General features: G+C 47.8%; 1 protein-coding gene and 1 long non-coding RNA gene across 4 annotated transcripts in view; one reads left to right on the top strand and one right to left on the bottom strand.

The window, feature by feature from the left end:
* The window catches only part of LOC124058001, a 66,037-nt gene extending 52,195 nt beyond the window's left edge, over positions 1 to 13,842 (top strand). Inside the window, exons 3-4 of one of the 2 annotated variants that reach the window (XR_006843194.1) lie at positions 10,448 to 12,689; positions 12,972 to 13,842. This is a non-coding gene — a long non-coding RNA (uncharacterized LOC124058001). Of the gene's footprint in view, positions 1 to 10,447; positions 12,690 to 12,971 lie in introns of those variants that run through there. The other variant, XR_006843193.1, reaches the window with a different exon arrangement.
* The window catches only part of hmcn2 (hemicentin 2), a 47,982-nt gene that overhangs the window by 10,680 nt on the left and 21,747 nt on the right, over positions 1 to 15,555 (bottom strand). For both annotated transcript variants that reach the window (XM_046386779.1, XM_046386780.1), the window contains exons 24-60: positions 14,812 to 14,939; positions 14,400 to 14,651; positions 13,719 to 13,802; positions 11,805 to 11,996; positions 11,482 to 11,612; positions 11,192 to 11,336; positions 10,786 to 10,912; positions 10,543 to 10,700; positions 9,277 to 9,555; positions 9,055 to 9,191; positions 8,568 to 8,718; positions 8,250 to 8,465; positions 8,045 to 8,158; positions 7,747 to 7,934; positions 7,572 to 7,668; positions 7,321 to 7,482; positions 6,977 to 7,090; positions 6,625 to 6,821; positions 6,259 to 6,340; positions 6,051 to 6,182; positions 5,804 to 5,947; positions 5,545 to 5,704; positions 4,954 to 5,078; positions 4,686 to 4,869; positions 4,503 to 4,600; positions 4,134 to 4,412; positions 3,852 to 4,042; positions 3,408 to 3,489; positions 2,593 to 2,729; positions 2,361 to 2,502; positions 2,137 to 2,281; positions 1,910 to 2,037; positions 1,058 to 1,214; positions 743 to 864; positions 483 to 647; positions 282 to 389; positions 51 to 185 (exon numbers count right to left, since the gene is read on the bottom strand). In XM_046386779.1, the coding sequence (XP_046242735.1) occupies positions 51 to 185; positions 282 to 389; positions 483 to 647; positions 743 to 864; positions 1,058 to 1,214; positions 1,910 to 2,037; positions 2,137 to 2,281; positions 2,361 to 2,502; positions 2,593 to 2,729; positions 3,408 to 3,489; positions 3,852 to 4,042; positions 4,134 to 4,412; positions 4,503 to 4,600; positions 4,686 to 4,869; positions 4,954 to 5,078; positions 5,545 to 5,704; positions 5,804 to 5,947; positions 6,051 to 6,182; positions 6,259 to 6,340; positions 6,625 to 6,821; positions 6,977 to 7,090; positions 7,321 to 7,482; positions 7,572 to 7,668; positions 7,747 to 7,934; positions 8,045 to 8,158; positions 8,250 to 8,465; positions 8,568 to 8,718; positions 9,055 to 9,191; positions 9,277 to 9,555; positions 10,543 to 10,700; positions 10,786 to 10,912; positions 11,192 to 11,336; positions 11,482 to 11,612; positions 11,805 to 11,996; positions 13,719 to 13,802; positions 14,400 to 14,651; positions 14,812 to 14,939 (5,588 nt within the window). The remainder of the gene's footprint in view (positions 1 to 50; positions 186 to 281; positions 390 to 482; positions 648 to 742; positions 865 to 1,057; positions 1,215 to 1,909; positions 2,038 to 2,136; positions 2,282 to 2,360; positions 2,503 to 2,592; positions 2,730 to 3,407; positions 3,490 to 3,851; positions 4,043 to 4,133; positions 4,413 to 4,502; positions 4,601 to 4,685; positions 4,870 to 4,953; positions 5,079 to 5,544; positions 5,705 to 5,803; positions 5,948 to 6,050; positions 6,183 to 6,258; positions 6,341 to 6,624; positions 6,822 to 6,976; positions 7,091 to 7,320; positions 7,483 to 7,571; positions 7,669 to 7,746; positions 7,935 to 8,044; positions 8,159 to 8,249; positions 8,466 to 8,567; positions 8,719 to 9,054; positions 9,192 to 9,276; positions 9,556 to 10,542; positions 10,701 to 10,785; positions 10,913 to 11,191; positions 11,337 to 11,481; positions 11,613 to 11,804; positions 11,997 to 13,718; positions 13,803 to 14,399; positions 14,652 to 14,811; positions 14,940 to 15,555) is intronic.

The following is a 15,555-nucleotide window of genomic DNA, read 5'->3' as shown; positions in this document are numbered from 1 at the left end:
GGAACAGCATCTACTGTGCAGTGAAGTGTCTCTAAATGAGCTCAAAGTACCTGTTGCTATGGGAACTCCCTCCCTTTGCCAGGTGATGGATGGTCTGGGAAAGCCATGAGCCTCGCAGGGCAGAACGGTCCCATGATGAAGCACCACTTGTACCTCCTCTGCCATTGGCCTGATCTCTGGGGGCTCTGAAGTTCATGGGAGAACAAATCCTTTGTTATAAGTAATGTTCCACGTTCCACCTGCGTTCCAACAGGTTTCACAGCCAGTGCATGACGACCCACCTTGCACTGTGAGAGAGATGTGTTTGTGAGCCACTCCAGCTGGGTTTCTGGCTGAGCATGTGTACCTGCCTGCATGGCTTGGCACCGCAGCAGTTATCTCCAGCAGTCCTGCAGTGGTATACAGACAGGCACACAGGATAATGTTGTATCTAAGTAGGAAAAGAGTAAAATACTACAGTTCCTTCAGGCGTGTTGTCTAACCGGTGGGAAGGACACGATAACTTCCTCCTCTGGAGCCCAGTTTGGCTCCGCCCTTCGTCCAGGTGACAGTGGGCTGAGGGCGTCCTTGCACGTGACAAGGCAACACCACAGGAGACATCTTCACAGCCGTGACTGTCGTGACATCGTCTTCAATGGACGGTGGGACTGAAAGAGCAAACAGCCAATTCATCAGTGCAGTCATTTCAGATGATTTCTCTGCTGTCTGCTTATTGTTTAAAACTTATTTAAAACTGCAATACCTTGCAGGATGACCTCAATGACCCTTCGCTCCTCCCCGACATCATTGACAGCAGTGCACTCAAAGTAACCTTCATCCTCATTGGATGGTGACAGGAGAACCAGCGACCCAGAGGACAGTAACCTGGACGGATCAGTTTTTAAGGTTTTATTACTGGGATTCATAGGATATTTTTGTATTATTTTTTGATTAACCAGGAGTTGGGCAGAGTCTGGCACTGCCAAGATGATGACGGCCGGTCCCACCACACTGAACTTCACGAAGGCGATGGAAGCTATGGATGACATCACAGAGACTATGTCTACGCGATCTTTACCTGTATGCACCAGGCTGCTGGCTGACGTCAAGCGGAGTGCCATTCCTCTTCCAGGACACTTTAGGTGGGGGTATGCCTGTCGTCTCACAGCTCAGCACAGCTCTGATCCCAGTGGTTACTGTCACGTTGAATGGACCTGGACTGATTGACGGACCCACTGACGGCAGACAGAATACATTCACACATGGCGATGACATTGCTATGCTGTGAGATAGCATAGATAGTTTTTAAGCATGACGGCTCGACTGTTATCATAAACAGAATCAACCAGGGACTTCAGTGTGATCAAAACTCATCCAGCCTGTTAATCATATGTGGGTCAGAGATTTTTAAATACCCACATCCACCCAACCGATTAAGAGAGCCAGTCAGCACTGTCCAATCTACCAACCACCTTACCCCGGCCTACAGACTGTCAAATTTATGCACTATATTGGCACAAAAGTCAGGACATTGGCAGACAAACAAACAAACAAAGATGGCTGACACGTCTCCTACTGTACAAAAATGAAGTCACAATAACCGGGATATGAGTGCTGCCATCAACTAATTAAAACCAAACTTATCTGAAAAATTAACACTTAAACAAACTAAGAATTTGAAGAAAATTTATTTGATGTGTACTTTGAGTTTTTGGTTTGTCTCAGGTCCCATCTCCTACCATGGAGGGGTAGGGGTTTATGAGTTGTACTGCAGCCAGCCTCCAGGGGGCGATACACATGTTTTAGCTTCACTTTCGGGAAGCTCTCATGTCGTCTATCTTTAATGTAATTCCTGCTGAAATCTACTGAACACTCGTTTTCTGTTTCTCTACTGAACGCTCAGAGGCAACATGTCCTTTGCTGTATTTACCGAACACCCGCAGATCCACCACCCGGTGATCTGAGCCAGCCTGGTTGGACACAGTGCAGTAGTAGCGACCAGCATCACTCAACTGAACCCCATGTACACGCAAGGAGCCCTCTGACAACTTTGTGTACCTGAAACAAATACACAGTGAACAGATGAATGAATGGACAGACAAGCTGAGTCCATGTGGAAAAGTAAACCAGAACACTGACAGATGGACGTGGACCTACTTATTGTTATCTTGAGTTACGGGGAAGCCATCTTTCCTCCACATGACCGTCGTTGAGGAGTCGCTGTCGACTTCACACGGTAAAACTGCATCCTGGCTGATTTGCGCCGTCACCGCTGAACTTCCTGCCTTTATTACAGGTGGTACTGGAGAAACGAGGTGACACATGGGATGCAGAACCACGTAAAAAAATGTATTTAAATCAACATCGACAGGCCGACTTACAGACAATCTCCACCGTGAAAAACAGACTGGTGCTTCCGGCCATGTTGGTGACCACGCAGCTGTACTGGCCGCTGTCCTCAGGCCTGACTTCCTGTATCTCCAGGTACTGACCCCCTGCCAGCCGCTGGACACGACCACCCAGCTGATTTAACAGGAGGAGGGTGGGAAAAAGAGACGGTGTGAGTGAGAGTGGAGGGCTTTGAGTCCACCTTCTTTTCCTTCGGCTCTGTACCTGCAGTTTAGCCTCATCCTTGTACCACTCTATCTCAGGAGCCGGGTCGCTGTCAGCCAGGCACTCCAAGGTCAGATGTCCATTAAGGGGCACCGTCAACGTCCTCACATCACCGGAGCCAAGGAGGGTGGGCGGGACTGAAACACAACCACTGGTTATTAAGTGGTGCAAAAAGGTTCCAGAGGTGAGGTTTGTCTGCAGTGCCTCTTGAAAACAAAGAAGAGGAAGACGTGGTCATATGGAACAGATAAAAATCTGAAAGGTAAATGAGGGCCAGATGTAAAAACTCGTGTGTACCTGCGTAACTTGGCTTGGCTTTCCACATGAACTACAGTTTAATGAGTTTTATGATGCGGCTGAGCTGCGTATGTCATGATAATGTAAGGGAGGATGACATCACGATTTTTCTAACTTTAAGTCTCATCAGTATTGTGTGTAATGATATTTATGGAAGCCTTTTCTTCTGAACAAATAGGTCAGACAAATGGCTGGGGAGGTCGTGCAGTGTGCATCATAAATCAGAGCTGTGCCATCAATCAAAACACGTGTGTGAAAACACACTCGTACCGCACACACGTCATATCGCGTGTGTAGCGGCTCTCACAATATAAAAGCTTTGCATGACTGTAGCCAGACAGTGTTAACACCGGGCCAGGACTGTTTCTACTTTTGTCCAAACACAGATCTTCACTCCTGCGTGTGCTCAGAGCTTTATTCCTCAAGTCCCAGATGCAAAGAAAGACAGGAAGTTAAGAGAGCAGAGAGACGTGATGTATTTCGTCCAACTTCGACAGAACAAGAACAGCTTGTGTCACCTTGGACTCGGACCCAGTGGTTCTTTCCATCCTCTCCGGCTAGGCTGCTGGCCAAGCAGGTGTACAGACCTGCATCCTCCACCTTTAAAGAGACAACATTCATCAGCTTGAGTGCTTCTTGCATGACTGTGCTGTATCAGTACTGACGCTGTTAACGCTTCAGGTTCACAGCTGCTTCGGGAACATGTTTTAAAATCTTCATGTCGCATACTTCTGGTTTTTGTACGGCGAAACTGAACACGTTTACACTCCAACAGACTTATTAAGTGTGTTTTTCTTTCAGAAACTCTCACTGGATTCTCGGTAGAAGTAATCTTTTCCCCTCAAAGTACCATTTGCAGAAAGCCAAACCATTTGTTCTAAATAGTGCAGGTGCTCACAGTTAGTCAGTGTTACGTTTCCAAGGAAACCTCGACTATCTGATACTGCGTGTTTGAAATGTACCTGGACTTTGCTAATCCGGACAAAGTGTCCATCCTGCTGAATGATGTCGGTTCCCTCCAGGGGGCGGCCATCTTTGAGCCAGCTGAGGGCGGGAGGAGGGACTCCCGTTGCGGAGCACTCCAGCTCCAGTGGACTGTTCACGGCTACGTTCAGCTCTTGTGGAGAGCTGGAGCTGGATATCTTTGGAGGCTCTGGATTAGAAAGCAGAGTGTTTTTGACTCAGCTGTTCGGGGACTTTACACCATGACTTCAACTTAGAAATACATTTTGCTGTGTGCTTACCGAGCACGGTGAGGTTAAAGCTCTTCGTGCTGCTTCCTGCCTGGTTGCTGGCCACACAGCTGTAGAGTCCGGCGTCTGAAGGCGCTACGTCAGGCAGCTGCAGCCGTGTCTCCTGTCCATCCAGCAGCAGGTTACGGTGAAGGGACAGGGGCTGGCCGTCCTTTAACCACGTCAGCGTCGGAGGGGGGACACCCCGCGCTTCACAGGTTAACGTCACCAGGGAGCCCTGGACTACGGTAACTGGCTCCACGGGTTCAACATGATCCACTCCTGGGGGCACTGCGGAGCAAAGAAACACAGTATGAAACCCTCAGATCCACAGAGCTACGTGACAGTCCGAGTGAAGCTCAGGAGGAGTTATGACTGTACCTTGGACCTGGACATCGTAGCTGAGCTCGGCGAGACCGGCTCGGCTGCGTGCCACACATGTGTAAACTCCAGAGTCGGACAGCTGCACGGGAGAAATCCTTTTTCATAAAGAAAGACAACACTGAGCATTACCTCACCAGTAAACGTGTAGCGCTTCATCTGGTTTTGTCTGTCCAAACTGACCTCAGCACGGAGTCACCGGACAGGAGACGAGTACGAGGAGACAGAAGCAGGGGGCGTCCGTTCTTCAGCCAGCTGATCTGAGGAGGAGGGCTTCCTGCTGCCTGACACTCCAGAGTCACAACGCTGTCCTGTGTGACCTGCAGCTCTCTGGGGACAGTCGTCTCACCCGAGATGGACGGCGGGACTGCAGCCAAACGGATCAGCTCACATAAGTCAGAAACTTAGACAAGGACACAGATAAGACAGACAGAAAAATGTTCATACTCACCGAGAACAAAGAGGGTGTAGATTTTGCTCTCCTGTCCAGCTGGGCTGACAGCCAAACAGGTGTATGTCCCAGAATCCTCGGGACTCAGCCTCAGTAATGTCAGCGTGCTGCCTTCAGAGGTCACACTGCACACGGTACGTTTGACACATTAACACCAGACACACATTCATCCATCTAAACCAGCATCCATTATGTGCCCACCCTAAACCTGAACCTCAGTATTACTTTCCCACCATCGTCATTCATTATCATCATCGTCCCACGATTTTCTCACACACACACACACACACACACACACTGGCTGAAGCAGATGTACAGCTGTAAAACAGCTGCTCTTACTGATCCCCATGATGAAATTGGACGAGGGACCAGAACGACTCCCGTTTGTCTGTCCACACTTCAGTCTCTCATGCACTTTATCTTTGACGATGATGAGTAATATTTTATTTTCCAGACCTTTAGGGGTCGATTCTTGAGCTGCTCGCAAAACAAATTCAGCAGCTCTGAATGAGGCCAACTCGCTGTAATAAAATATATCATTGTTATTCTTTCACAACGCTCTGAAGGAAGTGTGGAATGTGAACGACTCACGTGATGTGGCGAGCGTCTGATGGCTCTAAAGTCACGCCGTCTTTCAGCCAGCTGAGATGTGGCGAGGGGATCCCAGTTGCTCTGCACTCCAGCGTCACCTCCTCTCCCGTGGCTGCACTCACGTCAGAGGGGAGCTCAGAGTCCAGGATTTTGGGCGATACTGAGAGGGACAAAGATTACCGCTGAAATGCCACAGAAAATCTTTTCGTTTATGAGTGAGACATATCGTGTTGTAGGGCGAGCGAGTCTTGCCATTTACCCTGCACTGCGAGTGTGTAGTCCTTCTGCGTCCGTCCCTCGCTGTTCTTGGCCACACAGGTGTATGTTCCAGCATGAGACAGCGTGAGAGGCCCCAGCTCCAGCCTGGACCCCCGAACGGACCACTGCCACTGCAGACTGCTCTCTGGACAGCAGACACGTTCGCTTACACCAGCTTTCACACGTGACAAACTGTTCCAGCCTCCCCACACCCCCAAACCCCACCCCCCCATCACTGCCTCTCTTACCAATAGGAGTTCCATCCTTGAGCCATGTGACGCTGGGCACAGGGACCCCTGAGGCCTCGCACAGCAGGGCCACATGGGAGCCAAGGGTGTAGTTTAGGGACTCCCGGAGAGACCCGCCCAGCACAGGTGGGACTGTGGACATATGAACGTGTTATAAGTTTGAGTTGTTTACAGAGTTACTTTGAGAATAGAGCAGAGATATTCTCACCATGAACTGTCAGTCTGAATGTCCTGTCCACCTGTCCAGCCACGTTGGACACTTTGCAGGTGTAGGTGCCCCCATCTGCCAACTAGGAGCCCAAAAAGAAGGTCATTGTGGTGAGGGAGGGCTGAAGGCAACAGGGTTCACACATAACATTGCTAAACATCAGATTAAATGACTTTTCAAGGACTTTCCAGGTCCAGTTCCCTCAAAGGCTTTTCCATTGGTTTGAACTGATTTACTACAACCTCTGCATCAGGTCATTTGGATGTCCCTTAGATCTAATTTAGTTTTTATATATATTTACACAAATTTTATGAACACACAACAACAGACTCAAACACGTATGACGTGAAAACATTTCTTCCTGACCTGAACTCCGACGATCTCCAGCTGGTGGCCATCCATCCTCAGTCCGTTACCTGCGGCCAGTTGCAGCCCATTTTTGTACCAGGTGACCTCAGGCTCGGGAACGCCGCGAGCTTCGCATCTCAGGGTGACAGAGGAGCCGACTTGCGGGGTGACCGAGTCTGACTCAGCATCTAGACGGGGCTTCAGGGTGGGCAGGACTGATGGTTTGCACACACAGAGAGGACGTGATCTCAGTTTGATTCACTTCTCTGTCACAGCTGGCTTGCGGTAAACACATTTTTGTTGTGTTTTGAGATTTGATCATCTGCACATGTGCTGAATTGTGCAGATGGGTTAGTGTGTGTTTGCTCACCATAAACACTGAGGAGAATACTCTTCTGGTCCTGGCCTGCTGAGTTGGTGGCTGTGCATACATATTGTCCTGCGTCTTCCAGCCTCGCCCGAGGCAACTGCAGCATCTGGCCTCCTATTATATATATATATATATATATATATATATATATATATATATATATATATATATATATATATATATATATATATATATATATATATATATATATATATATATATATATATATATATATATATATATATATATATATATATAATGGTATGAAATGTAATATCCTCACCATTATGAGACTCAAACAAAGCTCATGACTTCAGAATTATTGCGGGTGCCTGAGGTCTGACCTGGCAGGATGTGGATCCCGGTGCTGAAGTGCAGGACCTGCCCGTCTCTGGTCCAGGTGATCTCTGGGGGAGGGTATGCTTGGACGTCACACAGCAGTGACACCATGTGGCCCTCGATCACACTCACCTCCTCCTCCTTGCGGCCAGTTATTCTCGGAGGCACTAAAAGAGACGACAGCAGTCATGATAAAATGACATCCATGACAAAAATCTGAAGTGGTGAAGCTTCGAGAGTTATGGACTTTTCTTACCTTGCACTGTCAGACTGAAGAGCTTCTCGACTGTGCCAACCTTGTTCTCAGCTACGCACAGATAGCCAGCCATGTCCGAAACCTGGACGCCGAGGAGCTGAAACATGGGACTGAAGTGTTAATCCTGTGTTAAAACACGTCACCGTCGGATCGGTTTACCAGCAGGGTGACTAACCTGGAGCTGAGTCCCGTCCTCGCTGATGTGGTGCTGCGAGTCCGTGTGCACCGGCTGCCCGTCCCTCAGCCAGGAGACCACTGGAGCGGGGTGTCCGGTGGCGTCGCAGTGGAGGACCACGCTGCTGTTGACCACCGCTCCCATCTCCTCCATGAACTCTTCTGATGCTCCCATGATCACAGGAGGGACTGAGGAGGTAAAAACAGCAGACGCCCCCTTCAGAAATGATTTTCCACCATTTTCATACAAAGACGTTTCCTTGTGTACATTTTAATGACCAGATTATTTACATGCTTACCTAAGACCTCCAGTTCAAAGTGCATGTGGTCCTCTCCAGCTTCATTAACAGCCTGACATGTGTACTTCCCAGCGTCTTCTTTCAGCACTCGCGCAATTTGCAGCACCTGTCCACCTGAGGGGACAAACACATTTATCAGTGAATATGCCCAACATGACCACCACTGGCGTTAACTGAGATCACACAGGAAGGAGTTTCCTCTGACCAGGAAGCAGCACCACTCCATCGCCGGAGGTGAGCTTCTGTCCGTCCTTGTACCAGCTAAGCTTGGGTGGGGGGATGGCATTACTCTCACAGGACAGGCTGACCGGATGGCTCAGGACCACCTCCACCTTCTCCACCATGTCCTCTTTATCATCACCCTCGTGTCCCAGACCCCAAGCTGCTTCTCTGTTAGTCACTCGGTGAAAGATGGGAGGAACTGGCGAGACCAGAGTATGTTTGTGTCAGTCACTTTGGATTAATTCAAGGAGATTTTGTTTCTCTATTCCAGGAGCAACAACACCGGTTTGAGCAGACAAACCCTGAATGGTGACGCGAAAGTCTCTCTTGTCCTCCCCTGCAGAGTTGGTGACCACACAGGTGTACTGGCCCTCGTGGGACAACTTGGCGTTCTCAATGTGGAGGTGGTGGCCGCTCTCCTGAACGCCAACGTGGACGTTTCCGGTCAGCAACTAAAGACAGAGAAAATACCTCAGATACAAAACTAAACTAATGGCTGTGTCCTCTGCTGTCTCAGATCTCGTCTTAAGAAATCCAAACTGGTTTTTGCGTCAGCTTCTATAACAGTATTACCAGGAAAGCAGTATTGGCACAGTATTTTACATGATGATATGTAATCACTGGATACGTCCTGTGTCTTTACTATAATTAACCAGCTTACTCGTGGCAAAAAAATCTGGAGTGGAGGTGGTTTGTGCAAGATGCCAATTCTGCTTCTGCTATTGCAATTCACACTAGTTGCCAGTAGATGCTGAACTTGTTCCACTGGAATCAGAAGTACATCCCACCTGTCCATCTTTGAACCAATGAACCTTAGGCTCAGGGAAACCTTTGCTCAGACAGGACAGAGTTAAAGTCCCGTTGATCCGGACTTTCTCTTCCTGACCACCAAACGTTGAGGAGTCACCTTCTATCCGTGGTGGGACTGAACAGAGGGGGGAAAACAGGCGCATCAGTGAAAGTTCTGCCTCGGCCATTTTAATCTGTAAAGCACAGCAGATGTCTCTTACCCAGGACGCTCAGAGAATAATGTTTGACGGCGGTGCCGGCCGGATTCGTGGCCCTGCAGGTGTAGAGGCCGGTGCTGTCGCCCCGCGCTGAGCCCAGTCGCAGCGCCTGCCCACCGCGAGTGTATGTCAGCTGGGGACTGGACACGATGGGCTGGTTGTCCTTTAACCAGGTGATACTGGGTGTGGGTGAGCCCTCCACATCACAGGGGAGGACTGTAGGGAAGCCCAGCACCACTGACACCTCCGAGGTCTCAGTGGGGCCCTTGATGGTGGGGGGAGCTGCAGAGAAAAGGCCGACAGTACGCCAAAGTTTAAGAGCCGGAAAGATTTGTACTGCCCCTGCTGCTCAGAATGAATAGATCCTCAGAGGATTGAGCCGTTCTGTGCGGGAGACCCTAAAACAGAAATGCACTGTGCAGGACTTTGGGTAATTACAGCACATGCTCTTTAGGTTTGCATGAAGAGAATTCAGTATGTGCTCACAGACCAGACGGGACCTTTCAACAGCTGACAGAAATGCGATTTTTACCGGTTAAAATGTTAAATATTTGAGGTATCTGTCAAACAATTTTGACATTTTACAAATATATTTGCAGTCAAAACTGATTCATTTCTAAACAATAATTGCATTTCCGATGTGTCCAACATATCAACAAACCATTTCATAAATGATATGTCACAATTAATGTCCATTTATTTAAGGAACCATAGATATTCCAGATATAACTGCTACAAATATAATTTTCACTGGTTAAACTGTATTTCAGATATTTGAAACTACATTCTTATTGGTTACAAATCAACATATCAATAATTTTGATGAGTCAGAGCTGAATTCCCTTTGTGATGTCTGTAATGTTAGAACGACTGCAGATGTCTGCAGTGATGATTTATTCTGGTGAGAAAATAAATGTTGATATGAGGCGGTTTGGCTAGTGAGAAGTCAGTTGTAGATATGTTTGATTAAAATTGGAACTAGTCAAAATGACATTATGATTCTCAACTAGGATTTCTAACTAGTGAAGGAAGAACAGTTGATCATTTCTACTGCCACTCAGGACATGACGTTAAAAGTTGTTTTCTGTCTTACAACAAGGCTGCTGCCACCAGCACAGGAAAAGAAATCGACTCCTGCTGGCTTTTAAAGCATTCTTTCTTTTCTTTCTTTTAGTGTTTTGTGTTTTTTTTTGTGGGCAGAAAATAAATGCGAGCGCGAGCTGAGCGTGGCGGGCAGCGTACGGCATGCGTCTCAGATAAAGTGGAGACCTTGTACTGTGAGTCTGAACTGGCGCATCTGAGTCCCAGCGTTGTTACTGGCCAGGCACTGGTAAAGCCCCTGGTCCCTCAGTCTGACTGACTTCACCTTCAGCACCTGGCCGTCTTCCAGGAACTCCACGTGGGGGTCTCCGTCACGGGACAGAACCCTGCAGAGAGAGAGGAAGGGAATGGTGGATCAAACTGATATCCTGTGAGCGACGCCGAATGCCACGTCGATAAACTGACGCTTACTCTCCGTCGCGGCTCCACTCCACTCTGGGTGCTGGTCGTCCGCTAACCCGACACTGGAACTCCACCTCCTGGCCCAGTGCAACAGTTAGCTCCTGCAGTCGGGAGGTTCCTGAGATCACCGGTGGAGCTGTAAGTCACACATTCACCGCTTAGTTCACATGTTTTTAAAGGGACATCAGTTTAGCTGTTAATGAGCTCATTAGCAGTGACGTGGATGGTGAGTCAAGATGTATGCTGCATTAAGTGGAGTATTAAAGTTTAATCAAACACTTTAAGCTCTCTGGGGGCTTTAGACTCGCTGACTGAGGAGATTTTAAGTCCAATGAAGGCAAGAAAAACTTCTTAACGTGGTGCACATCCTCAGTATGTAATTTCCTGCACTTTGTTCCTATTCATACTGTCACACCTTGTACCACTATGTTATATTCTCTCCGGGCCTCTCCAGCCGAGTTTTGAGCTGTGCAGGAAAATCTTCCTGCATGTTCTGGTTGAACTCTGTAGATTCTCAGCATCCGGTTCCCGTTCTGCAGGTACACCCCTGGACTGTCCACCTGGACGCACAACAGATCAGTTTAAATGCCTTCTGACTGCTTAATTGTATTAAGAACAGTGACCACTTGGTGGCACTGTACAGCTAGATATTAACATGCAGCCCGAGTGCTAAATTCATTCTAAATTGAGGGCAAAAATACTGACAGGATGACCATCTTTAGTCCAGGTGATTGTCGGAGAGGGGATCCCGAAGGCATCGCAGCCCAGAGTGAGAGGCTGCTTCAAGGTGACTGTGAGGTTCAGTGGCTGGCCATCATCTTGGATCTCTGGGGGAACTGTTGAAGTGCAAAAGAAAAAGGGAAGAATCGTGTTTAAAGGGACAGTACACCACAAAACCAAAGCAACAAATTGATGGATGAAGTGAGAGGAGAAATATGTATGTTTGATTTTGGCACGAACTGTCCCTTTAAGTTCAGTTTAAGGAATTTTATTAGGAGGAGGGAAAACAGTCGTAAGTGAATTCTCACCTTTTACTTTCAGCCTGGTCTTCCTCTCCACGGAGCCCGCCTCATTGGTTGCCACACACTTGTAGTCCCCGCTGTGGCTGGCGGACGCCGAGCTAATTACGAGAGCTCCGTCCCTCGCCACAGAAAGCTCTGACTGTTCGGGATGTATCTCCAGGCCATTCTTGAACCAGCGAACCTTGGGACGAGGTGAACCTGCAGGTGTGCGGGAACAAGAGACGAATTCTGAGGGAGCATAAACGGAGCTTTATTGACCATGTCTGACAGAAAGAAAAGTTACTTCCATCTCTCTGCCTCGCTACAAGAGAACTTAACGGGCAAGCGGCCCAGACTAGAAAAAGCCCGGTCTACATTTATCTGCTGGACAGGGGAACAGCAGGGGAGGACGTGCCAAAATGGTTAGAGTCGTTGTAGCCCGCGAGCTGAACATTTCAAGGTCAGAGTCATATAAAAAAGACTCGGTATGCCGGAGAAATGTACGATTTAAAACGCTAGCATCAAGATTTATTACCACACACTGAGCGTCTTGAGCAGTAAGAACAGGAGTGGCTGAACAAGTAGTTCAAAGGCGCTGGAACCTGAAACAGGTGTGTGCTGTGGGTCACTGGGCGGAGAAGAGCAGGAAAATGGCCAAGAGGAGTGAGGCGAAACGGGTGGAAAAAAACGGTGGAGTATTTTGTACCCGACGCAACAGACTCCGTCCTCAAGGACGAGGACGGCCCATCGAGTCGCAGCGAAAGAGCAGCACAGTGAGGCCATCCAAATGCCACGGCTCGGTCTATTTACAGAGGTGTTACATATACAAACACCACAGACGAGGAAGAGATCTCAAACAGCCTTCCTCAACAGCAGAAAATACTCACCACGGGAGGAGCGGCGCGAGTAAAGGTGACGTTATCCTCTGCTGCCTCTTTGTACACATGTTTACAGTTATGAATCTCTGAGGCAAAGTTATTATCTCACTGCAAGGAGGAAATGCATACAGATGTTCTATCTTAGATGTTAACAGATCTCATTAGTAGACTTTGAATTTATTTGCTCGGGCTGACAAAGATTATCTCTTCCATGTGTTTCCCAAATAAATTACCTCTACCGAATGCAATGCGCTTGTTGGTGAATTAATAGAACCCCTCTGGCGGAGACCACGCTTTATCTTCCTCATTCAAACAGATCTCAAGAGAACAATGAAGGGGTCCTCGTTTCCTGCTGCCGCCTGCCTCTCTGGGGTGTCAAGAGCATCAAGCGTTTTCATGTGAGGCCTGGCACACTCTGCCTGCCCGCCTGGCAGCACGACGTGGATGGAAGGAGGGCAACTGTGGCTTCATCTTCCTCTTCCTGTGCTTCACGGTGCACCTCAGACATCTCTGTCCTTCATCTGCCAGCAGCAGCCTGTAATTAGGATTCCTCTCCCAGCAGGCCCCGACGCAGAGGAAAGCAGATGTGGCTCACTGAGGCAGCAGGCAGACCGATGTTCCAGCTGTTGCTCCACATCAGACGTGGTCCTCACCTTCTCTCACCGAGGTGGTTGCCATGGCGCAGCTCCACACAAACAATACATGTTTGCACGGGAGGCACCTCCACAGTGCGTCCACAGGCAGACGATCGCCGCGGTTTGATAAAACGGCAAGCTCTCCACATCCCACAAAGACGTTTTAAACAAACGGACGACAGCTTATCTCTGAGAGCTGCGATAAAAGTTAGACAGCTAGAAGGGAAACACTCACACTGCTGCATGACTGCACATTTCTGTCCTTCATTTTAAGTGGAATATTCTGTGGTATGATGAAAAGAAACTAAAGAAAGAAGATATTCTCCTATAAAAACTAGTCATGCCCTGTGAATTGTGTCTCTTTAAAACCTTCTGTCATCCTATCGTCTCTAGTCATCGGGCTGACTCAGCAGTGAGTCATCTCCTACCTTCAGCAGGGCAGGGGATGATGACCTTGCTGTTTGCTGTTTTCTCCATGATGGCATCCCCAGGTTCTGCAAAGGACGGGGCCTCTGGGAGGACAAAAAACATGTTAAGAGCGGGTTCAAAACGACACGGTGAACATGAAATCAAAAGTGGATTAGTCAGAGTTATTAATAAAGGTTCGTGTAAATCGTGAAGCGAGAAGAAGCCTTCAGGGCGTCTCACGGGACCTCTGATGGGCAGAGCACCCACATCAACCTCCATCATGTAGCTACACTGAGATCAGGATCTCTCACTGAGAAAAGACCTGAAACCCAATATAATTCATTTTCTAACAAACAAACAGCATGAGATCAACACATCTAAAGCAGACAACCAAACATCAAGTGGCAGAAAAGTTTGAAAAATAATCACAGGAGTCATAAATAAAATACGGCAGCGATGATTTGTTGACTGAAAGAAAATTAGTCGCCAACTATTGTGACAATCCATTAATGTTTTCAGTCATTTTTAAAGCAATGAACCTCCCAAACCTTTCTGAAGGTGGATTAAGGGAAGCTCTGTCCCACCAAACTGGGACACTGTCAGTGTGCAAAGAAAAGCTTATTTAAATGGATTTTAAAAGTAAGCATGATTCAGAATAAACTGTATATACTGCAAACTGAGCTCGAAGAACAGATATTCACCAAGAATTTCCAGCTTGATCTCCAAGGTCTCCTGTCCAGCGCTGTTCCTGGCCACACACTGGTAAGTGCCCTGGTCTTCATGGCTGACCTGCTGGATCCTGAGGGGCGTAGTGTTCTTGCCCCCGACAGGAAGTCCATTGTGATACCAGCTGACCTCAGGGCTTGGCTCTCCCTGGACCACACATGGCAGAGTCACCGTTTGGCCGAGCAGGGCTTTCAGGAGGGAAGGTGCCGGCTGGATTCTGGGCTTGGCTGAGGACAGAAACAGATCTTCTACATGCACGTCTCACGATATTTCTTACACACCTGTTTATTCACATATCTCAGACCTTTTACATACGTTAGAAGTCATATATTCAAAGCATTCTAAAAAGTTTTCTTTAAGGCTTCTCAGAAGCCCCCACTGAGTTACCTTGAATGTGTAAATTGTAGCTGAGGGACACGTTGCCTGCTGGGTTTTCTGCAGTGCAGGTGTACAGTTTACTATCAATCAGGCGCACATCAGTGATCCTCAGAGAGCCTGAAGGCAAAACAGTGAACCTGGGGAGTGGTTAGGGGTCAAGGGCGAAGAGATGGAGAAAACAAAACGCTTTATGAGTCACTGAAGATCTACAGCTGCTGTGTTTTGGGAGAAGATATTTTCCTGTTTTCAAGCCATATTTTCCTCCAGTGTCCGACTTTCGCTGTGGAGCGTGGATATATGGGCACATAAACAGTCAGATGTTTATAAAGGCTGCCTGGTGTTTATAGCACTGGGCAGCATGTTACTGTGTGTCGTTAACGTATATTTTGATGTCATCCTTAATAATTGTGTGTGTCTGTGTGGACAAATTTCAAGATGCAGGTTTGCTTCTGTGACTATTTTTGGCAGAAGATGAGTTGATGAAAACAGTGAACTCCCTGGACAGCCACTGCCAGAGGCTCGTCCATGAAGTGGCTCATTAGTATGTAAAATAACTAGACAATATGTACAAATTTTCCACAATTTGTCAAAAGAATGGGACATGAAACTACGCTGAGCCCCGTATGCTCTAAATACAAAACAAAGCAAGAGAGGAAGTAACAGCAGTGGAGTTAAAATAACACTGTAAAGCTGCTGATCGTGTCTTTGCATTTGTGTTAAAGAAAATGGATATGTGAACAAAAAAGCATTAAG

The sequence above is a fragment of the Scatophagus argus genome, chromosome 4 (genome assembly GCF_020382885.2).
Source record: "Scatophagus argus isolate fScaArg1 chromosome 4, fScaArg1.pri, whole genome shotgun sequence".
NCBI lineage: Eukaryota > Metazoa > Chordata > Actinopteri > Scatophagidae > Scatophagus > Scatophagus argus.
Note: the sequence above shows the minus strand (reverse complement) of the source record. Positions and strands in the feature narration are given on the sequence as shown.